Source organism: Neovison vison, chromosome 5 (assembly GCF_020171115.1).
Source record: "Neovison vison isolate M4711 chromosome 5, ASM_NN_V1, whole genome shotgun sequence".
NCBI lineage: Eukaryota > Metazoa > Chordata > Mammalia > Carnivora > Mustelidae > Neogale > Neogale vison.
In genome coordinates this window covers 82,276,467-82,300,972 of record NC_058095.1, presented here as the reverse complement: position 1 = coordinate 82,300,972, position 24,506 = coordinate 82,276,467, and the positions used below count along the sequence as shown (strand labels likewise).

General features: G+C 40.1%; 1 protein-coding gene across 1 annotated transcript in view; it reads right to left on the bottom strand.

The window, feature by feature from the left end:
* The window catches only part of PARP4 (poly(ADP-ribose) polymerase family member 4), a 133,642-nt gene that overhangs the window by 88,919 nt on the left and 20,217 nt on the right, over positions 1-24,506 (bottom strand). Inside the window, 6 exon segments of the mRNA XM_044249370.1 lie at positions 1,642-1,779; positions 5,053-5,213; positions 8,525-8,698; positions 9,766-9,903; positions 10,451-10,597; positions 13,161-13,274. Of these exon segments, the coding sequence (XP_044105305.1) occupies positions 1,642-1,779; positions 5,053-5,213; positions 8,525-8,698; positions 9,766-9,903; positions 10,451-10,597; positions 13,161-13,274 (872 nt within the window).

Here is a 24,506-nt window from a genome sequence, read left to right as displayed (position 1 = left end):
CAGATGTAATCATATCCTCCCAGGCTCCTTGTGACTGTAGTTCAGCTCTAATATTAAGTGGCTATTCAAATCAACAGAAAATTATTTATGTTTTATACAGATAACTAACAGTATCTAGATACTCTAATTTCTAGATCTTTCTTTTTAAGTATTGGATATTCCCTAGATTAGATACACATAGAAGAGCCATGAAATAGAGAATCCCCTTTCTTCATATTGTAAGGGCCTGCCCCTCTCAGAGGAACTTACTTGAAAACCCCGGATATAAGGGCGGGCCAGGCCAGATGGAGACATCCAATCAGTGGGGTGCACATATATTTACTGTGGTGAGTTGAAATCTCATTGGACACCTGGGTGTGGGCCGGGCTCAACCACCTCTATAAAAGTTAGTCTGTAAGGCTGGGGAGGAGGGAGTAGTAGGAGGAGTTAGAATAGCCTTTGGGATAGCCCTTAGGGTAGTCCTTAGGATAGTCGTTGGAGCCTCAGAGTGTCGTCGTCGTCATCATGGTCGTGAGGAGCATCGTGGTCCTCGTGGTCATCATAGTCATTGGCAGCAGCGCCAGGGCAAACAGCCTCGCCACCAGCAGCCTTGCCGCCACGAGTGGCCTCTCTACCACCGAGCCGCGGTCCCGCCACCAGTGGCCTCACTGCCCAAACCTTGGCCCTGTCGCGAGCGGTCTTGCCGCCCCGGGCTGCAGCCCCACCATCCCGGGCCATGGCCCCGTCCGCGTACAGCCTCGTCTGGAGCAGCCTCGTCCAGAGCACCTCCATCGGCCCTGTCTACGAGCAGCCTCACTGGAGCGGCCTCGACGGAGCGGCATCATTCCGCGGAGCGGCCTTGTCCAGAGTGGCCTCTTCTTGGGAGCGGCCCTGTCCGGGGAGTGGCCTCGCTGGAGCAGCCTCATTCCAGGGAGCGGCCCTGTCCAGGGAGTGGCCTTGTTGGCAGCGGCCTTGTCTGGAGTAGCCTCTTCTGTGGAGCAGCCTCGTCCAGAGCGGCCTCATCCAGAGCAGCCTTCTTGGGAGTGGCCTTGTTGGGGTCATCATCGTTGTCTCTTCGTAAGAGATGGCCCCTACCAGTTTGATTTTTGATGCTTGGCGTGAAATAAAGCTTTGTTTGATTTTCGCTTTGTGTCAGTCCCGTTCCTTTGATCACAGACCCTAACATCATATGATACAGTTTTCAAGAAGCAATTCACACCCATGTACTACACTCTAAAAATATATAATAATAAGTAAATAATTTAACTTACACCTATTACAATTTAAAGTGTTCAGTTTTGGGGCACCTGGGTAGCTCAGTGGGTTAAAGCCTCTGCCTTCGGCTCAGGTCATGATCCCACGGTCCTTGGATTGAGCCCCACATCAGGCTCTTTGCTCAGTGGGGAGCCTGCTTCCTCTTCTCTTTCTGCCTGCCTCTCTGCCTACTTATGATCTCTGTCTATCAAATAAATAAATAAAATCTTTAAAAAAAATAAAGTGTTCAGTTTTCTCTGGAATACAATAAGCTAATTTTAACTGAAGAGGTCCATGTAGTATAGATAAAAAAATTAGTAGTATAGAAAAAAAATTAGGAAAACAAGGTAAAACACTTCATGTTCATGAGGGTGAAACATTTAGAAAATAAACATGGTATCCTCTTACCGGGACAGGATCCCAACAAAGCTTTGTACAGGCGATCCATGCAGTAAGGACTTCACATTGCCAAATTTGTTCAAAAACTCTGTGGTTTCATTCACTTTGCCAACTCTAAATATCTGCAAGATATCCACTGGACCTTTGCTGTGAAAAGTAGAAGAAAAACCTTGAGATTGCATAATCAAAAGCAAAATAAAAAATCATTATTAGCAGAAAGCCCAAAATGGCCCAAATGGCCATTACTATGGAATGGATTCAGTGAATCACAACATAACATTTCTTAGAAATATTATGTAGTCATTAAAAAAATCATACTCTTAAAAAATAAGGATATGAAATAAAACATAGTAAAATTTTAAAAATAAGTTATAAAACTTAATGCACAGCATGACCTCAAATTTTGTCAAATATATAATATATATAATACATATATAGATGGAATTCATTCATGCATTTATTCATTCATTCAACAAATACACTCTGGGAGTGCCTGGGTAGCTCAGTTGGTTAAGCACCAGACTCTTGATTTCACTGGGGTCATGAGATCAGGCCCTGGGTCAGGCACCACACCAGGCATGGAGCCTGGTTGGGATTCTCTCTCTACTCATCTCCACCTTCCGCTCCCATGTGCATGTGCTCTCGTTTCTCTCTCTCTAAAACAAATAAATGAACAAACAAACACTCTGTGCTGAGTATTCTGCCAGGCCCTGGAAGTGAGATAATATGGTCTCTGGCTTCACGGGGCTTGTATCCTAAAAGGAGAGAGACAAAAATTAAAAGTTAACAAATAACTGATTTTACATTCTACTCAGCAAACTAACCAGGTTCAGAGAGAGGATGGTCAAGAAAGGCCTATCTTTGAAAGTGACATTGCAACATGACATAATACAGTATATATTTTAAGACCTAACTGGTTGCTTGGGGAAAATAAATTGGCTGGGGCAGGAGCAGAAAGAATGTTAGGAAGTAGGCGAGACAGCAGTATCTGGATTAAAGGTGGCAGCAGTGTGAATGAAAGAAGCCAATGGATTAGAGACATTTTGGAGACAGAATTGACAGGGCACAGTGATATGGGGATGAAGGAGAGTAGACAGTGGCTCTGGGTGGATGACTAGGATGAGGAAGCATGGGAAAAGACTGGGGGACTATAGAGAAACAGAGTTGTGGGGTAGCAAATGTAAGAGAGCCTATCCAGCATGTCTTCCCAACTCCTCATTCTCTGGTGTCACACTGGTAGCTTAAAAGTAGCTATAGTAGGAGTATTTATATCACAGAAGCCAACAGTTATTATAAGTCAGGACTTCTATTTAGGGAACTGGCTTGCCAGCCACTAGATATGGAAAAGAATCAATAATTGAGTTTGGGTTATATTCTTCTTTTTTAAAATATTTTATGTATTTATTTGACAGAGAGTGAGATCACAAGTAGGCAGAGAGGCAGGCAGAGAGAGAGAGAGAGAGAGGAGGAAGCAGGCTCCCTGCTGAGCAGAGAGCCCAATGCGGGACTCAACCCCAGGACCCTGAGATCACGATTTGAGCCAAAAGCAGAGGCTTAACCCACTGAGCCACCCAGGCACCCCAGAGTATATATTCTACACCGACAAGTTAGCAGTGGTCATATTATCTCTGGGTAGTGAGATTTGGGTGATCTTCAGTTTTCATCATGCTTTCACACATTGTCTAAACTTTCAGCAAAGAATACGAATTTTATAACTAGAAAAAATATGAAAATCATCACTAGTGGAACAAAATGGAGAAAATCTAATTCTTCACAGCAGCAGAATCTCTCCATAGGGAAAGGTCCACTTTTGTCATATGAACAGTTCAACATCACTTGGGTGTGAGGTGAGATCTCCAAGGCCTTCATGAGTTATATTAATGACTAAAAATGTACAACTGGCCTATGCAGTTGGTTCAAGTTCACCATCTTTAGCTCTAAGTGTGTAAGGCTTATGATTAAAGTTAACCTGGCCCTTTATACCTAATGAGAGCCAAGATGCCCTAAAGGTCCAGAAGAAAGACTTCAGGCAGAGGAGTGCTAGGAGTTTACATTAGTGGGATAAATGACCAAACCAGAGGAAGTCAGTCTCACCCTTGAGAATAACCCATCAAATTAGTTTCTGAACCTTGAAGCTGGGTCCAGGCTTGTCGGAGCGGCTGATCCACACACGTCTTTTGTTACTGCTGCTGCCCTGTGTTGTAGAACACACAAGGGCACAAGAAACAGGGACTCTCACAGTCATTGATGAAACAAACGTGACTGACCTTTAGGGGTGTCATATCTCTTGAAGTATTTTCCAGATTTTCAACTTTTCCATGCCATGGAGTGGCCATTTTATTTTGTTAAAGATTTTATTTATTTATTTATTTATTTATTTATTTAATTTATTTGACAGAGATCACAACTAGGCAGAGAGGCAGGCAGAGAGAGGAAGGAGGCTCCCTGCTGAGCAGATAGCCTGACGTGGGGCCCGATCGCAGGACCCTGGGACCACGACCCAAGCCAATGGCAGAGGCCCCAACCCACTGAGCCACCTAGGGACCCCCTGGAGTGGCCATTTTAGAAGCTGCCACACATAGTCCTGCATCTTAAAATCTTAATTTAAGCAGATTTTTCTATATATAATATCCTTCAAAACACAAAAATACCTTGTGATTTCAAGTTTTTAAATTTAATTCTCAGCAAGATTAGATAAACTTGAAATTTGAGTGGAATAGTAAGGAGTATTTTCAAGCACAGAATACTGTCCCAAATCTATTATATACAGATATATATAGATATACATAATATATCAGATATATATTATATACATACAGATAAAGATATTATGTATAGGGACGCCTGGGTGGCTCAGTTGGTTAAGCAGCTGCCTTCGGCTCAGGTCATGATCCCAGCGTCCTGGGATCGAGTCGCATATCGGGCTCCTTGCTCGGCGGGGAGCCTGCTTCTCCCTCTGTCTCTGCCTGCCATTCTGTCTGCCTGTGCTCGCTCTTGCTCCTTCTCTCTCTCTAACGAATAAATAAAATCTTAAAAAAAAAGATATTATGTATAGATATATAAAATATATATACATATATAAATATATACATACATATATATATATATATATTTTTTTTTTTTAAGTAGATTTTCTTAAGTAGATTTCATGTCCAGGATGGAGCCCAGTGTGGGGCTTGAACTTAGGACCTTGAGATTAGGACCTGGGCTGAAATCAAGAGTTGAACACTTAACCAACTGAGCCATCCAGGCATCCCCCAAGTCCCATTATAAGCACAGAAGATGACTCCTGTCATCATAACATAGCTACCTTGTTATAGAGGATTAAATTACACAAGTAATTATGGAGACTAGCTCGTTAACAGAATCTGAAACAGTATTACATAATAACAGCTCCTAAGACATTTCCTTTATGCATACCTATAATTATTCTGTAAAACCTCTTCTTTAACTCTGAAAAATTCTTCAGTGTTCTGTTCAACATGCTCAATTTTGCATCTCAAAGCTTGGTATTTGGCAAGAGATGGTGGGTTGGGTTTGAACAAATTAGTTTCACAGACATTAACCATGTCTCTTATTAGCTGTAGATAAAAATAATACAAGATGTCAGAATCACTCTGTATCAAAATATTTATAGTCATTACACTTTCTCAAAAAGATTGGAAAAATAAGGGCTTTTCTTCCTAAAGCTTTTTTTTAAAGGTTTTATTTTTAAGTAATTTCTACACCCAACGTGGGACTTAAACTCACAACCCTGAGATCAAGAGTTGCATGCTCCACTGACGGAGCCAGCCAGCACCCCTCCCCCAAAGCTTTTGATCAATATGTAAGTTGCACATTAAAGGTAATACTGTTATTATATATTGTACCCTCAGTGATAGCATAATATGCAATACTAATAATAGTAAACATCAGGATAGCACATCATTGTTGATAAAGTGTTTCAGGTATATCGTTCCTCTAATCCACGCTATAGTACTGGTCTTATTAGATCTTATTATCCTCATTGTATAGATGGGGAAAGTGAGGCCCCGAGGAGCTGAAATAATTGCTCAAGATTCCACAGCAAACAGGGGGAAGTGACTAAATAGGAACTCAGATCATCAGAATTCAAGTCCAATTCTGTTAGCAAAACTTCATTAAGCATGTTCTGTATGCCAGGCATTGTATCAGGTTTGAAAGATACAAAAATGAGTAAGACATGGTTGTCTTCCCTGAGAGGGAACCTAAGTATACTTAGTATACTCATAGGTCATGGAGCTTGGAGGAAGGAACATAGCTCCTACATAATCTGAATTATGTTTATTTTAAGGATATATTGCTTTTACCATCTTTGAGATGAAAGAGACATTGACGGGGGGCCTTATTTTGCCCTGCCACACATCTTTATGACCTCAATATAGGGATGGGCTAACTGTAATTAAATACACCAGCCATAAAAGAGAAGATTGATACATTTTTCTATATAAAAGTAAAAATGTTCTGTATGGTAAAATAGAAAAAGTCAACAAATCACCCACCACAAGCAAAGTAAAAAAAAAACAAAGCAAAACAAATAAACTAAAGAAAATATTTATAACTCATATCCCAGGCTAGGCTTCCTAACTTAAGAGGTCATAACAATCATGAAGAAAAATAGAAAGATCCAAAAGAAAAAGGGCCAAAGGACATGAATAGACAGTTCAGAGAAAAAAAACAAAACAAAACAAAAGCCTCATAAACTAAATATAAATCCATAAAATCGGTAAAGTCTGAAAGTTTAACAAATATACTTTTGGTAAAACTATAGGAAATAGAAACTCTCATTCACTGACAGTGGGAGGGTAAATAATAGAACATTTATGAGGGAATAAGACAAAATCTATCATAATTACAGATGCACTGACCCCATAAGCCAGCACTTCTACTTCTGCGATGAATCTCAGAGACACTCCTGTGCAGTTATGAAATGACAAATATACAAGCATATTAACTTTGGCATTGTTTGTAGTAACAAAGTCTGGAAACAGTCCAAACGTCTGACATTTGGGGATGCCCATACAATGTGGGGAATGAGGACGCTCTCTCTAAGTGGGAAAAATGGGTGTGGAACAGCAAAGATGGTATACAACTTTTTATGTAAAAGAAAGGGAGAGGAATAAGTATATATGTGTATATTTATAATAATTTGCATAAAGAAACTGCAAAGACAAACAAGACATGGTTATCGAGTTGGGGAGTTGGAATGGGTGGAAGGGCAGGGTAGAATACAGATTGTGCTGAGTAAACCTTTTAAATACAATTATGACTTTTGAATAATACAAATGTATTACCTATTGAAAATATAAAAGTTAAATGAAAAAGTATTTGGATGGGCACTACATACACCTTCTCAGTAGGAGAACCAGCAACTGAGGTTCTTAATGTTGGGTAAATCATGAAATTTTAAATTTAGAAGGCTCCCTTATGATCTCATTTATTGATTCTTCACTTATTTTGGATTATAGATGTATCCAGGAATCTGTTGAGAGCTATAATTTCCTTCAAACATGTAAAATTTTGTATCTCCAAGCTCTTTTACAGTATAGGTCATAGATTTCTGATCATGTCCCAATTCCTTCATGCACAGATGAGGCAATTCAGAGCCAGGGAGTGAACTGGTCTCATCTAAGGCGAGGGGCACACTGGGCCTGCCTTCCTGCTTTCCTCTTTGCTAACTGAGCCCAGCTCAAGGGAGAGGGCCCATTTCTGCAGGGTCAGTAATTCTACTCTCCTTGCCTTAGATTCCTTGGCTTAGGAATTCACATATGACTCAGTTATGAGCAAAATACTAACCAAAGAGTCTACAGGGCCAGGGAAGCTTGTCCTAAAAGATAAGAAAAGAAATACTCCAGTTGGGATGCTATGAACAGCTGCAGTTATAAGGTCATGTAAGGTGAGGCGGGCTGAGAGGGAAGCTAAGTTTATAGGAACCACAGAGATGAAAAGAAGTTGGGTCCTCGTTGATAATTCTCCCTCTGAGCGACTGGACCAGCAGCCACCCTATAACTGTCTTCTTGTTATACAGGGTAATAAGTATCTTCATTGTTCAAGTCAATGCCAGCTTTCTGTTTCTTTTGCAAAAAGAATCCTAACTCCTCTCCTTGAGACAGGGAAACTGAAGGACTCCATAAAAATCTGCGTTTGTTCCTTTTCCTGTTTCTATTCCTGCTAGGACCTCCACTTCACACACGCCTATGAAGCAAATAGCATTATGTCCTCTGGATTTCTCGAGAACAGATAACATCTAAGGAAAGACCAGGTGAGAACAACCTGATGAAGTTATCTTATGAGCATTCTAGATGACCAGAGCTAGACATCTGCACAATAAGACTCACTGGCTCCAAGGAATAACACCTGGGCCCTGTCTTTATTCTAACCAGGTCCTGGGTGCCAGACCATGATCCTCAATAACAACCCCAGACCCCAAGCAAAGATAAGACCCCCTCCTTTCCTTACCGAGTCTCCCAAACACTGTCTGTACCTGCTCTCTTTCTCTACCTTCAATAAACACTGCTTTTGCCTCCTGCTGGCCCATGTTCTATCTCTATCTTGTGACTAGTAAGGGATCCTCTTGGCTGGTCCTGTGGGACTCGCTCCGGGTCCTCAGGCCTGGCCTGCCAGCATCATCCTGATATAGAAAATTACTTAACAGTGTAGCAATTCTAAATATATCTGCCTTTGTATACTATTCCAACACATTCATGTTTGGGAACATGCTTCAGGTAATCTCCATAAGAATCCAAAGCATTCTAAATTGGCTCAACATTCATTTTGAGCCAACTTCTGTGATTCAGTCCTACCTTATTAATCAGATTTGAAAAGACTCTCCCCCAACATATTATAAATTGAATTCCGTATTTCAGAGATTTACCTGGCAGAGGTCCTCTTTCTTAGCTAATAGTCTCAAGTTCACTTTTTCAGTTGTTGTGCCTTTGTGAGGTATTAATCTGTAGAACTCAGTCATCATTTTTTGCAGTTGTTCTTCTGTTTCTCCATTTTTCAATGCGGCCTTTACTAGAAGGAGAACTCCCTCTGCCTTGCTCACCTTTAAATGGAGGACAATATATATGTCTTAAAGTTGAATCTTTACCATCAGAGAAAAGGTGAAGGAACACACATAAAAACATCTAAAATGGTTGTTAATTATGTCACAACTAATGGTTTTCTATTGGACACCAGCCATAAAACAGGTGCCATGTTTACAGGAGATGTATATCAGTTGTGACGATGATGCCATGAGAAATCTTCCAAAACCAGGCTCAGTTTAACTAGAGGAAAAAACCAGCGTCTTAAATATCTATATTGTGTATCTAGATCTATATCTACATCTATATCCATATCTCTATTCACAACTCCATCTCCATCTCTTTCTATATCCGCAAGAGAGGAATACTAATGCAACCACAGGAGACTTGCTTTTCACACAAGAAGTTTAGAAAAATGTCAGAATCACAGTAGGCACAAAATCCAGCAGAACATGTTTCTAATTACACAAATACTATTTGGACTTTGACCCAGAAAACCTTTTTCTCCCTGAAATAAATTATTTTAGTTCCACAGAGGGAAACTGTATTGTTTTACTGTGACAATGCAGTTGCACAAGTTGTACCATTGGGAATATTTTCTTTCATTTGCTTTTTCAATCAGATAAAATCATATAAAATTAAAAAGAGCATTTTTCTGGAGGACTGGGAGCATCCCTGCCTTTCCCTAAAATGGTCACAGTTTACAAGACTGGGAAGCAGTGGCTCTAAAGTAGACAAAGTTCTGAGTGTTAAGGACCAAGTGCAACCCTGTCCCTCAGGCCTGCTAAACACCTAGCAACATAAAGGAGCAGGCCTCCCAATGAGACGGCACCAAAAAGCGAAGCTTGGAGCAGCTCTTGGGTCTGATATGTTATATAGATAAGAACATCTAGTTTTCTTTGAAGGTTGTTTTCCCCTCAGTGCTCTCAGTGTTCCCTTTTTCCAAGGTAAAAAAAAAAGCACATCAGGAATGCATCCAGAAACAGCTGGACCAGCACCAAACACACATAGCATGATTTAAGCTAGTAAACCAGAAAGCAGAAATTGTCATGATTGAGGTTCTCCTTCAAGGACACACATGACTCACATCATTGAGACTAATCCTGTTCACAGGCTTGAGAAGCAAGTGCTCCAGGTGGCCAAGAGCTTCCGCCCAAACCATTTCCACCAAATCGCTCACTTCTTTGCTCAGAATGCTTGAATTTATTACCTCCTCCAAAAGCAACTGCAACAATAAAGTAAAACAACAACAACAACAACAACAACAAAACAAACCAAAAACCCCACCAACAAAAGGTTTCATTAGTGGGCTGATAACAGAGATGAGAGAAGAAATCATCACAGCTGAGGAGAGTCATAGGCAGCCAAATGACTGATAATTCTGTGTGCCTCCACTTCCTTCCTATACTCTCTATATTTCCCCTTTCTATCTTTTACTCTCACTTTATGTTTCCTTTTGTCTTTTCCTTCATTCTATTAGCTTTAGGCCTCCCAGTGACATCAAAGTTTAAGTGGCATTAAGGGGATTCTTGGCCTAGGTTATAATGAAGTTTTTTGAAAGCCATGGGGGTTTGTTGCTGAAGCAAGCAAGTTTTGTGGTTCAACCTAGAATTCACTCCTTACCCGGCTTCCACACTTGTATATGAGTTTACTTTTCTTGTTCTTAACTCTGACTCCTTTCTCTTACCAGGTTTTTATTTGTTGTAAAGAAAATGTTTCTATTAAAAATACTCAATCACTCACACAAAATAGTACATAGAAATCAATCTTACTGCTTGCAGTTTTTCAGATGCTAACTGGGTTGCTTCAGGTGTAAAATGTTCTCTTAGCAGAAAACCTTGTTTCTTCAGCTCTTCAATGTAATTTTCATAGTATTCACTTGCATCTGCAGAGGTTTTCTTTACAGAGAACTTTCTAGTCTGTGAATTATAGTGTGGGGCAAAATGTTAGGATGTGAGGATACAGTCACTTATTAACCTATGATCTTTGTTGAACACCTCCTATGCACATGGGAAAATGGAATGTAAATAAGGTAATGGATCCCCACCATGAAGGTGTTAATTAGTTTTTTCAAATCATTACTTAAATCTTCAATTCTTCACAAAACTGCCTAACACCTGAAAGTAAAGGGAGAAAAGCCTGAGCAAGCACAACAGGCAGAAAGGATGCATATGATTCATAGGAGAGTCACTCAAATGTCTGTTCAGAGACTACATACTCTTACTTTACATACTAGTCTAATGAGCTTTGAAGTCTGGCACTCAAGCTTTTTGGAAATGAGCAAAATAGATCAGGGAGGGGCAGAAAAGAAAAAATACCTCAGAAATGAGGTACTGTTAGAGAAAGCACACAGTCAAAATGAAATGATCGCTACCAGCAAGGAGAAAGCAGGAAAGTTCTTGGTCATGCAAATAATGTAAAGGCATGGAGCAAGGTGTCTTCTGGATAGGCAAAAACTGCCTGCTTCCTTCCAGCCTGCCCATAGATGTGGCATTTGTCAGCTTTTCCTGGGAATCCTTGCTCCTGTAGTGAGTGGTGATCCCAAACTTATTAATCTCAGAGAAGGTGGAAGTCTAGCCCCAGCTGGGGCCTGTGGGTGTAGCCTAAGCCCCTGGCTCTGGAATGTGTGCCCCCAGGGGCAGGGGGAGCCAGACCACCCATTACACCATAAACCACTCTCCTGAATTTGTAGCTACAGGGTGCCTCTAAAACATGGAGAAAAGAAACATATCATGTTCGAGTTACCCCATTTAAGAAGATAGAGTTTAACATAATTTTGGAATATTTCCACAAAATGTTTTTGTATGAGAGACAGGCAAATTAGAAAAGTCTCTTCTGAAGAACAGCTCTTTCAGTGTTGGTTAAGCGAGGATAATTTCTATCAAAGTGAACAGACTCACCTGAGGAGCCCTCTACTTGCATTCTCAGACCTAGGCTTGCCAAAGGAGGAAGGCACCCAGGAAGAGCTCTCAGGATAGTAAACAGGAGGGGACGGTGGCCTATTCAGCCTCATCATTTTCTTTTTCAGTAAAGAAAAACAATTATAACATGTTCTATCATGGTTTTCAACTTGACGTTTCCTTACTTTTTATCCATTCAACTAAACCCTCCACAAAATACAGCACACATTTTTGGGTAAAAGGATAACAAAAGCCTTTCTCCTACTTAGACATATTTGACTTGGATTGGCTTTTTTTTTTTTTATCTATTCCCATGGAAACCTGATATGGCAAAATTGCTTGGATAACAGTCTCTTCTCATGAATAAATTACATCAGGACTGGGAGCTCAATGAATGAACCATAAATGGTGGGTGGGAAACCTGACCCTTGGGCTTCCCTGAGAGCAGCGATGTAAGTAACGAGTGCCTCCCTTAAAGACATCTTGAACTTAGGCCCATGTCATGACAGGTATGGGCTACTTTGGGTGGGCTTCTGAGTCAGGTGGATCCCATACTGACCTGAGGTGAGTCTCCCTCCTGGCACCAGAGCTGACACCGCCAGTGGGGGCAAAGCCAGAAGCATCCAGAGCCTGAGTGCAATGCTGTGAGGACCACTCCCACTGAGGTCAGCCTGTATGCCCTGATGGTGTTGTGTTTCCTGCCTGTAAATTGTCTAGACAGAAGATACCCTGATAGTGTAGCAGCATGTGCTTTGAATTTTAGGTGTAAGTTCTGAATTTATTTTTGTTTCATAATTGTTTCAGGTTGGAACAATGCCCTTGATTTGACCGTGACCTAATGTAAAGGTCTTGGCCTCTGCAAAGCTTTCCTTGCCGTTTCTGAGCCTACAATACTTTCTACCACATTTTAGTATCAATTCTGTCCCAGTGGATTATAATCATGAATGTGTAGTTTCATCCCTGGCAGAGATCTCTGAGGGGGCAGGGTTTGAAGTAATTTTTATCTTTGGGCTCCAGTAGATTGTCTGGTATGTAGTAGGTACTTAACTAAGTGTGTGAATGGATTGCTTTTAGCAGAGTATACATTAGTAAAGTTGCCATAAGTGATTCAGCACAGGAGCAGGAGGCCTACAAGCCTTGCACCCAGTGAATATTTCCCTCTGACAAGAAAGAACCCTGTACTGTTCTAGTCAGAGCATTTCTCTCACCTTCCTCCCCTCACCTGCCATATTCCAATGGAGAACATGTTTCTACCTTTCAAAATTATTTATCAGGTAAAAAGGTTAACAGGTTGGCTGGCTCATTGACCAATGTTAAGGAAAGTAGATATGAACAGAGCACATAAACAAACACACAAGAATCAACATAAAGATCATTACCTTGCAGTGCCTGGGAGGCACAGTTGGTTAAGGGCCTGACTCTTGGTTTTGGCTCAGGTCATGATCTCAGGGTTGTGAGATCCAGCTCAGCATTAGGCTCTGCACTCAGTGCAGAGTCTACTTAAGACTCTCTCCCTCTCTCCCTGCCCCTGATGCTTTCTCTCTCAAATCAATAAATAAATCTTAAAAAAAAAAATCATTACCTTGAGACCATTGGCCAAGAGGAAGTGTGCAGATATGAGAAAGGCAGGATCCCTGGGGTACTGGGAGCTCTGTAGCTCTACCACTGCCACCTCCTTTCTTCCCTCTGCCCCGTTCTGGAAAATAGGTTGTTCTTTCAGAAGCTGCATCCACTCAATAACAAGCCACACACACCATTTAAAAATTCTGATTATAAAACTAATACCATTCATTTGCAGATATAATTTGGAAAATACAGAAAGTATGAAGAAAAAATAAAAATTACCTGAAATCATACTGAAGATATAGAATTACTATTTATATTTTGGTATGTTTCCTACTATATATGTTTTAACTATATATACAGTTTACAGGGGAGCAGTCTAGATGCCAGAGGAGTAGCAGGCTGAGATGACATTAGGTTGCAGGAGTTCAGCTAGATAGTTATCAAACCATTCCAAACACCTACAAATCCAACAGGAGAGCAAAGAGAAGAAGAGCAGCAATTCTAGAAACAGAAAATTGACCACTTTCTGAAAGGTAGGACGTGTGGAGAAGTGAATCTGAAGCAACAGGATGATAGACTGCATGGGGGCAGGGCCGGCTCTCGGCAAGCAGTGGAGCAACAGAGCCAAAATCAGAACTTTTTAAGGTCGGCTCCACTGAGGGACATCCCTCCAGAGGCTAAGCCGGGGTGGAGCCCTAGAAGTGACAGCGTGGTCTCAGGTCACATGGGGTCACAGAAGGATCGGGGGTGTCTGAGTGTAGCAGAGCTCACAGGTATTAGAGCAGGAAAGCCAGCAGCAGAGACAGAGCCAAAGAGTGAGCTCTCAGCTCAGGGTTACCCTAAACTGTGATCTGTGGCACAGTTAGGCCACTGCTTTTTGAGTAGAGACCCCAAAAGTGGCAGATCTAAGGAGAAACCCCTAGAAGAGCAGAGCAGCAAAAATCTACTGGGTTTGGAGACTCCAAACAGGGCTGTGTGCCAGAGACAGAAACGCTCGGTCACAGGCTGGGTAAGCTTGAATTGTGGTTGGAGACCAGGGAGATGGGAGTGACTGAGTGCTTTTCTTCAATGGTGCACTGAGAAGTGGGTCCCCGAGCTCTCGGCTCCTCCGGGCTGGAGATTGGGAGGCCACCATGTTCATTCCCATCCTCTAGAACTCTACGAAAGCAATCAGGGAACAAAAGATCCCGAGAGTGAAACCAAGCAGATTACTTAGCTCAGCCACTAGCAAGGGCGACATATGAGCTCACTGATCAAGGAGAACAGCAGAATTCCAGAGGAGGGGAAAGCAAAACATGGAATTCAATGCTTCCTCCCCATTATTCTTTAGTCTTACAAAGTTAATTAAATTTTTTTAATTTAATTTTTTTCTTATTCTAATTTTTTAACTTTTACTCTTTTCTCTTTTAACATTTTTATAAACTAGTTTATCTTAACACTAATTTTCTTTAAAAAAATCTTTTTCAATCTTCATTATTATAATCATATTTTATCCTTCATTGTACCTAACTTTATCTTTTGTATACATATAGGGTTTTTTCTTCTAAAAAATTTTTGGAATACTTCTTCTAATTGATCAAAATACACCCTAAATCTAGCACCGGGCTTTATTCTAGTCTCCAGCATGAGCAAATTCTCTACACTTTCTTTTCTCTCTTTTCCCAACCAAGTTATCTTATCAACTCCTTTTTTAGAATTTTTTTAATCTTCATCTTTACAGTCATATTCCATCCCTTCATCGTGTTTATGCTTATTTGTGTGTGTGTGTGTGTGTGCATATATATATATATATATATATATATATATATATATGATTTCCTTTATTTAAAATATTTGAAGGTAGTTTCTTCTAAGAGACCAAAATACACCCAAAATCAAGTGGGTGGCTCTATTCTATTCACCAGTCTAATATATATATATATATATATTTTTTTTTCCCTCTTCTTCTTTGTACCCCCTTTCTAATCCCCACGATTTGGGGTCTCTCCTGATTTGGTTAATGCACATTGTTCTGGGATCTTTGCCACCCTTTTAGTATTTTATTCTCTCCTCCATATATTCCTATCTGGATAAAATGACAAGGCAGAAAAAGTCACCACAAAAAAAGGAACAAGAGGCAGTACCGAAGGTTAGGGACCCAATCAATACAGACATTGTTAGTATGTCAGATCTAGAGTTCAGAATGACAATTCTCAGGGTGCTAGCTGGGCTCGAAAAAGGCATGGCAGATATTAGAGAAACCCTGTACAGAGAAATAAAAGCCCTTTATGGAGAAATAAAAGAACAAAAATCTAACCAACCTGAAATCAAAAAAGCTATTAATAAGGTACAATAAAAAATGGAGGCTCTTACTGCTAGGATAAATGAGGCAGAAGAGATAATTGGTCATACAGAAGACCAAATGATGGGAGAATAATGAAGCTGAGCAAAAGAGAGACAACTACTGGACCATGAGGGGAGAAGTCAAGAGATAAGTGATACTATAAGATGAAACAATATTAGAATAATTGGGATTCCAGAAGAAGAAAGAAAGAGAGAGGGGAGCAGAAGGTATATTGAAGCAAATTATTGTAGAGAGTTTCCCTAATATGGCAAAGAGAACAAGCATCAAAAATCAAGGAGGCACAGAGAACCCTCCTCAAAATCAATAAGAATAGGTCCACACCCTGTCATCTAGTAGTAAAACTTATAAGTCTTAGTGAAAGCAGCCCGGGACAAGAAGTCTGTAACATACAATGGTAGAAATATTACACTGGCAGCAGACTTATCCACAGAGACCTGGCAGGTCAGAAAGAACTGACATGCTATATTCAGAGCACTAAATGAGAAAAACATGCAGCCAAGAATTCTATACCCAGCTAGGCTATCACTGAAAATAGAAGGAGAGATAAAAAGCTTCCAGGACAAACAAAAACTGAAAGAATTTGTAAACACCAAACCAGCTCTACAGGAAATACTGAAAGGGGTCCTCTAAGCAAAGAGAGAACCTAAAAGTAGTAGACCAGAGGAACAGAGACAATATACAGTAACAGTCACCTTACAGGCAATACAATGGCACTAAATTCATATCTTTCAATAGTTACCCTGAATGTAAATGGGCTAAATGCCCAAATCAAAAGATACAGGGTATCAGAATGGATAAATAAACAAAAGCCATCAATATGCTGCCTATAAGAAACTCATTTTAGACCCGAAGACACCTCCAGATTTCAAGTGAGGAGGTGGAAAACAATTTACCATGCTAATGGACATCAGAAGAAAGCTGGTGTGGCAATCCTTATATCAGATCAATTAGATTTTAAGCCTAAGACTATAATGAGAGATGAGAAAGGACACTATATCATACTCAAAGGGTCTGTCCAACAAGAAGATCTAACAATTTTAAATATCTATGCCCCTAACATGGGAGCAGAAAACTACAGAAACAAATTAATAACAAAATCAAAGAAACACATTAACAATAATGCAATAATAGTAGGTGATTTTAACAACACCCTCACTGAAATGGATAGACCAATCCAGGCAAAAGTTCAACAAGGAAATAAAGGCCTTAAATGACACACTGGAACAGATGGACATCACAGATATATTTAGAACATTCCATCCCAAAGCAAAAGAATACACATTCTTCTCTAGTGCACATGGAATATTCTCCAGGACAGATCACATCGTGGGTCACAAATCAGGTCTCAACCGGTGCCAAAATATTTGGATCACTCCCTGCATGTTTTCAGACCACAATTCTCTGAAGCTAGAACTCAATCACAAGAGGAAATTGGGAAGGAACTCAAATATTTGGAGGCTAAAGTGCATCTTACTAAAGAATGAATTGGTAAACCAGGAAATTTAAAAAGAATTAAAAAATTCATGGAAACAAATGATAATGAAAACACAATGATTCAAAATATGTGGGACACAGCAAAGGCAGTCCTGAGAGGAAGATATATAGAGATACAAGCCTTTCTTAAGAAACAAGAAAAGTCTCAAATACACAACCTAACCCTACATCTAAAGGAGTTGGAGAAAGAACTGCAAAGAAAGCCTAAACCCAGCAGGAGAAGAGAAATAATAAAGATCAGAGCAGAAATCAATGAAATAGAAACCAAAAAAACAATAGAACAAGTCAACAAAACTAGGAGCTTGTTATTTGAATGAATTAATAAGATTGATAAACCTCTGGCCAGACTTATCAAAAAGAAAAAAGACCGAAATTAATAAAATCATGAATGAAAGAGGACCACGACCAAGACCACAGAAATACAAACAATTATAAGAATATATTATGAGCATCTATATGCCAGCAAATTTGACAATCCGGAAGAAATGGATTCATTGCTAGAGACATATAATATACTACAACTGAACCAGGAAGAAACAGAAAACCTGAACAGACCCATAACCAGTAAGGAGATTGAAGCAGTCATCAAAAATCTCTCAACAAACAAGATTCCAGGGCCAGGTGGCTTCCCAGGGGAATTCTACCAAACATTGAAAGAAGAATTAACACCTATTCTCCTGAAAGTGTTCTAAAAAATAGAAATGGAAGGAAAACTGCCAAACCCATTGTATGAGGCCAGCATTACCTGGATCCTATAACCAGACACAGACCCCATCAAAAAGGAGAATTACATACCAATATCCTTGATGAACACAGATGCGAATATTTTCACCAAAATACTAGCCAATAGGATCCAACAGTACATTAAAAGTATTATTCACCATGACCAAGTGGGATTTATTCCAGGGCTGCAAGGTTGGTTCAATATCCATAAACAAATCAATGTGATACAATACATCAATAAAAGAAAGAACAAGAACCATATGATACTCTCAATAGATGCTGAAAAAGCATTTGACAAAGTACAGCATACATTCTCGATCAAAACTCTTCAAAGTGTAGGGATAGAAAGTATGTACCTCAATATCATCAAAGCTGTCTATGAAAAACCCGAAGCAAATATCATTCTCAATGGAGAAAAATTGAGAGCTTTTCCTCTAAGGTCAGGAACATGGCAGGGATGTCCGTTATCACCGCTGCTATTCAACATAGTACTAGAAGTCATAGCCCCAGCAATCAGACAACAAAAAGAAATCAAAGGTATCCAAATCAGCAAAGAAGAAGTCAAACTCTCACTCTTTGCAGATGATATGATACTTTTTGTGGAAAACCCAAAAGACTCCACTCCAAATCTGCTAGAACTTGTACAGGAATTCAGTAAAGTGTCAGGATATAAAATCAATGCACTGAAATCAGTTGCATTTCTCTACACCAACAACAAGACAGAAGAAAGAGAAATTAAGGAGTCAATCCCATTTACAATTGCACCCAAAACCATAAGATACCTAGGAATAAACCTAACCAAAGAGGCAAAGAATCTGTACTCAGAAAACTAAAAGTACTCATGAAAGAGACTGAGGAAGACAAAAAGAAATGGAAAAATGTTCCATGCTCATGGATTGGAAGAACAAATTTTGTGAAAATGTCCATGCTACCTAAAGCAATCTACACATTTAAGGCAATTCCTATCAAAATCCCACCCATTTTTTTCCAAAGAAATGGAACAGATATTCCTAAAATTCATATGGAACTAGTAAAGACCTCAAACAGCCAGCAGAATGTTGAAAAAGAAAGCCAAAGTTGGTGGCATCACAATTCTGGACTTCAAGCTCTATTACAAAGCTGTCATCATTAAGACAGTAGACAGTATGGTACTGGCACAAAAACAGACATATAGATCAATGGAACAGAATAGAGAACCCAGAAATAGACCCTCAACTCTATGGTCAACTAATCTTTGACAAAGCAGGAAAGAATGTCCAATGGAAAAAAGACAGCCTCTTCAATAAATGGGGCTGGAAAAATTGGACCTTTTCCTTATACCAAACACGAAAATAGACTCAAAATGGATGAAGGACCTCAATGTGAGAAAGGAATCCATCAAAATCCTTGAGGAGAACACAGGCATCAACCTCTTCGACCTCAGCCACAGCAACATCTTCCTAGGAACATCCCCAAAGGCAAGGGAAGCAAGGGCAAAAATGAACTATTGGGACTTCATCAAGATCAAAAGCTTTTGCACAGCAAAGGAAACCGTTAACAAAACCAAAAGACAACTGACAGTTGGGAGAAGATATTTGCAAACAACATATCAGATAAAGGACTAGTGTCCAAAATCTATAAAGAACTTAGCAAACTCAACACCCAAAGAACAAATAATCCAATCAAGAAATGGGCAGAAGACATGAACAGACATTTCCGCAAAGAAGATATCCAGATGGCCAACAGACACATGAAAAGTGCTCCACATCACTCGGCATCAGGGAAGTACGAATCAAAACCACAATGAGATACCACCTCACACCAGTCAGAATGGCTAAAATTAACAAGTCAGGAAACAACAGATGCTGGTAAGAATGCAGAGAAAGGGGAACCCTCCTACACTGTTGCTGGGAATACAAGCTGGTGCAACCACTCTGGAAAACAGCATGGAGGTTCTTCCAAAAGTTGAAAATAGAGCTACCCTATGACCCAGCAATTGTACCACTAGGTATTTACTCTGAAGACACAAATGTAGTGATCTGGAGGGGCACATGTATCTGAACGTTTATAGCAACAATGTCCACAATAGCCAAACTATGGAAAGAACCTAGATGTCCATCAACAGATGAATGGATCAAGAAGATGTGGTGTATATATACAATGGAATACCATGCAGCCATCAAAAGAAATGAAATCTTGCCATTTACGATGACGTGGATGGAACTAGAGGGCATTATAATGAGCGAAGTAAGTCAATCACAGAAAGACAATTATCATATGATCTCCCTAATAAGAGGAATTTGAGAGGTAACGTGGGGGTTTGGGGGATAAGGAAGGGAAAAATGAAACAAGATGGGATTGGGAGGGAGACAAACCATAAGAGACTCTTAATATCACAAAACAAACTAAGGGTTACTGGGGGGTAGGGAGATGGTGGTTGGCTTATGGACATTGGGGAGGGTATGTGCTATGGTGAGTGCTGTGAAGTGTACAGGAACCTGGCGATTCGCTGACCTATACCCCTGGGGCTAATAATACATTGTATGCTAATAAAAAATTTAAAAATTAAAAAAATCTGTATATATAGTTTATAGCTATATCTGTATATGCTTAAACTGTACCAATTTTTATATTTTCTTTATCACAGAGGAAATGTTTTCAAGTTATATTTTATCAAAATATCTAAAATATGTAAATCAGCATCATTTTGAATGCTAGGGTTTTCACTTATATGATACTGGAGAAATAATTTCCTCTTTTTCTTTTTAATGAATAATGTAGGGACGCCTGGGTGGCTCAGTTGGTTGAGCAGCTGCCTTCGGCTCAGGTCATGATCCCAGCATCCTGGGATCGAGTCCCACATCGGGCTCCTTGCTCGGCAGGGAGCCTGCTTCTCCCTCTGCCTGCCTCTCTGTCTGCCTGTGCTCACTCTCTCTCCCTCTCTCTCTGACAAATAAATAAATAAAATCTATAAAAAAAAATAATGTAAATACTTGGTGTCATATCTACTCTTTAAAAAGAAAAAAAGAGGGGTGTCTGGGTGGCTCAGTCGTTAAGCGGCTGCCTTCAGCTCAGGTATGATCTCGGGGTCCTGGCATCGAGCCCTGCATTGGGCTCTCTGCTCAGCAGAAAGCCTGCTTCCCCCTCTCTCTCTGCCTGCCTCTCTGCCTGCTTGTGCTCTTTATCTCTCTGTGAAATAAATAAATAAAATCTTTAATAAAAAATAAATAGTGAGAGGAGTCAAGATGGCGGAGAAGTAGCAGGCTGAGACTACTTCAGCTAGCAGGAGATCAGCTAGATAGCTTATCTAAAGATTGCAAACACCTACAAATCCAACAGAAGATCTAAGAGAAGAAGAGCAGCAATTCTAGAAACAGAAAATCAACCACTTTCTGAAAGGTAGGACTGGCGGAGAAGTGAATCCAAAGCAACGGGAAGATAGACGGGGGGGGGGGGGGGGCCAGAGGGGCCAGCTCCCGGCAAGCGTCGCAGCAATGGAACACAAAATCAGGACTTTTAAAAGTCTGTTCCGCTGAGTGACAACGCTCCAGAGGCTAAGCCAGGATGAAGCCCACGCGCAGTCAGTGTGACCCCAGGCCCCAAAGGGTCACGGAAGGATCGGGGGTGTCTGAGTGTCGCAGAGCTTGCAGGTATTAGAACGGGGAAGCCGGCTACAGAGACAGAGCCAAGGAGTGAGCTCCTAGCTCGAGGTTACCTTGAACTGGTCGCAGGCTTGGTGAGCTCGGAGTATGGCTGTAGGCCAGGGAGACGGGAGTAATTGGGTGCTGTTCTCCGAGGGCACACTGAGAAGTGGGGCCCCAGGTTCTCAGCTCCTCTGGGCCAGAGACTGGAAGGCCACCAATTTTATTCCCATCCTCCGGAAATCTACGGAAAGCGCTCAGGGAACAAAAGCTCCCAAAAGCAAACCTGAATGGATTACTCAGCCCGGCCCCTGGTAAGGTCTGTGCAATTCTGCCCAGGGCAAAGACACTTGAGAATCACTACAGCAGGCCCCTCCCCGAGAAGATCAACAAGAAATCCAGCCAGGACCAAGTTCACCTACCAAGGAGTGCAGTTTCAAAACCAAGGAGTGCAGCGGAATTCCAGAGGAGGAGAAAGCAAAGCATGGAACTCACAGCTTTCTCCCCATGATTCTTTAGTCTTGCAGTTAATTTAATTTTTTTCTTTTTCAATTTTTTTTCTTCTGCTAAATTTTTTTAAGTTTTACCCTTTCCTTTTTTAACGTTTTTTAACTAGTTTATCTAATACATATATTTTTTCTTTTTTATACGTTTTCTTTATTCATATTCCCTTTTCTTTTTTGAATTCTTTCTTTCTTTCTTTCTTTTTCTTTTTTCTTCTTCTTCTTCCTTTTTTTTTTTTTTTTTCTGAACCTCTTTTTATCCCCTTTCTCCCCCCTCACGATTTGGGATCTCTTCTGATTTGGTTAAAGCATATTTTCCTGAGGTTGTTGCCACCCTTTTAGTATTTTACTTGCTCTTTCATATACTCTTATCTGGACAAAATGACAAGACGGAAAAATTCACCACAAAAAAAAAAAAACAAAAAAAAACAAGAGTCAGTACCGAAGGCTAGGGACCTAATCAATACAGACATTGGTAATATGTCAGATCTAGAGTTCAGAATGACAATTCTCAAGGTTCTAGCTGGGCTCGAAAAAGGCATGGAAGATATTAGAGAAACCCTCTCGGGAGATATAAAAGCCCTATCTGGAGAAATAAAAGAACTAAAATCTAATCAAGTTTAAATTTAAAAAGCCATTAATGAGGTGCAATAAAAAATGGAGGCTCTCACTGCTAGGATAAATGAGGCAGAAGAAAGAATTAGCAATATAGAAGACCACATGACAGAGAATAAAGAAGCTGAGCAAAAGAGGTACAAATAGCTACTGGACCATGAGGGGAGAATTCAAGAGATAAGTGACACCATAAGACGAAACAACATTAGAATAATTGGGATTCCAGAAGAAGAAGAAAGAGAGAGGGGAGCAGAAGGTATACTGGAGAGAATTATTGGAGAGAATTTCCCCAATATGGCAAAGGGAACAAATATCAAAATCCAGGAGGTGCAGAGAACCCCCCTCAAAATCAATAAGAATAGGTCCACACCCCTCCACCTAATAGTAAAATTTACAAGTCTTAGTGACAAAGAGAAAATCCTGAAAGCAGCCTGGGACAAGAAGTCTGTAACATACAATGGTAAAAATATTAAATTGGCAGCAGACTTATCCACAGAGACCTGGAAGGCCAGAAAGAGCTGGCATGATATATTCAGAGCACTAAATGAAAAAAAACATGCAGCCAAGAATACTATATCCAGCTAGGCTATCATTGAAAATAGAAGGAGAGATTAAAAGCTTCCAGGACAAAAACTGAAAGAATTTGCAAATACCAAACCAGCTCTACAGGAAATACTGAAAGGGGTCCTCTAAGCAAAGAGAGAGCCTACAAGTGGTAGATCAGAAAGGAACAGAGACAATATACAGTAACAGTTACCTTACAGGCAATGCAATGGCACTAAATTCATATCTCTCAATAGTTACCCTGAATGTTAATGGGCTAAATGCCCCAATCAAAAGACACATGGTATCAGAATGGATAAAAAAACAAAACCCATCTATATGTTGCCTGCAAGAAACTCATTTTAAACTGAAGACACCTCCAGATTTCAAGTGAGGAGGTGGAAAACAATTTACCATGCTAATGGACATCAGAAGAAAGCAAGAGTGGCAGTCCTTATATCAGATCAATTAGATTTTAAGCCAAAGACTATAATAAGAGATGAGGAAGGACACTATATCATACTCAAAGGATTTGTCCAACAAGAAGATCTAACAATTTTAAATATCTATGCACCCAACGTGGGAGCAGCCAACTATATAAACCAATTAATAACAAAATCAAAGAAACACATCAACAATAATACAATAATAGTAGGGGACTTTAACACTCCCCTCACTGAAATGGACAGATCATCCAAGCAAAAGATCAACAAGGAAATAAAGGCCTTAAATGACACACTGGACCAGATGGACATCACACATATATTCAGAACATTTCATCCCAAGCAACAGAATACACATTCTTCTCTAGTGCACATGGAACATTCAACAGAAGAGATCACATCCTCGGTCCTAAATCAGATCTCAACCGGTATCAAAAGATTGGGATCATTCCCTGCATATCTTCAGACCACAATGCTCTGAAGCTAGAACTCAATCACAGGAGGAAATTTGGAAAGAACCCAAATACATGGAGACTAAACAGCATCCTTCTGAAGAATGAATGGGTCACCAGGAAATTAAAGAAGAATTGAAAAATTCATGGAAACAAATGATAATGAAAACAAAATGGTTCAAAATCTGTGGAACACAACAAAGGCAGTCCAGAGAGGAAAATATATAGTGGTACAAGCCTTTCTCAAGAAAGAAGAAAGGTCTCAGGTACACAACCTAACCCTACACCTAAAGGAGCTGGAAAAAGAACAAGAAAGAAACCCTAAACCCAGCAGGAGAAGAGAAATTATAAAGATCAGAGCAGAAATCAATGAAATGGAAACCAAAAAAAAATAGAAAAAAATCAACGAAACTAGGAGCTGGTTCTTTGACAGAATTAATGAGATTGATAAATCGCTGGCCGGACTTATCAAAAAAGAGAAAGGACCCAAATAAATAAAATCATGAATGAAAGAGGAGAGATCACAACTAACACGAAAGAAATACAGACAATTATAAGAACATACGATGAGCAACTCTACGCCAACAAATTTGACAATCTGGAAGAAATGGATGTATTCCTAGAG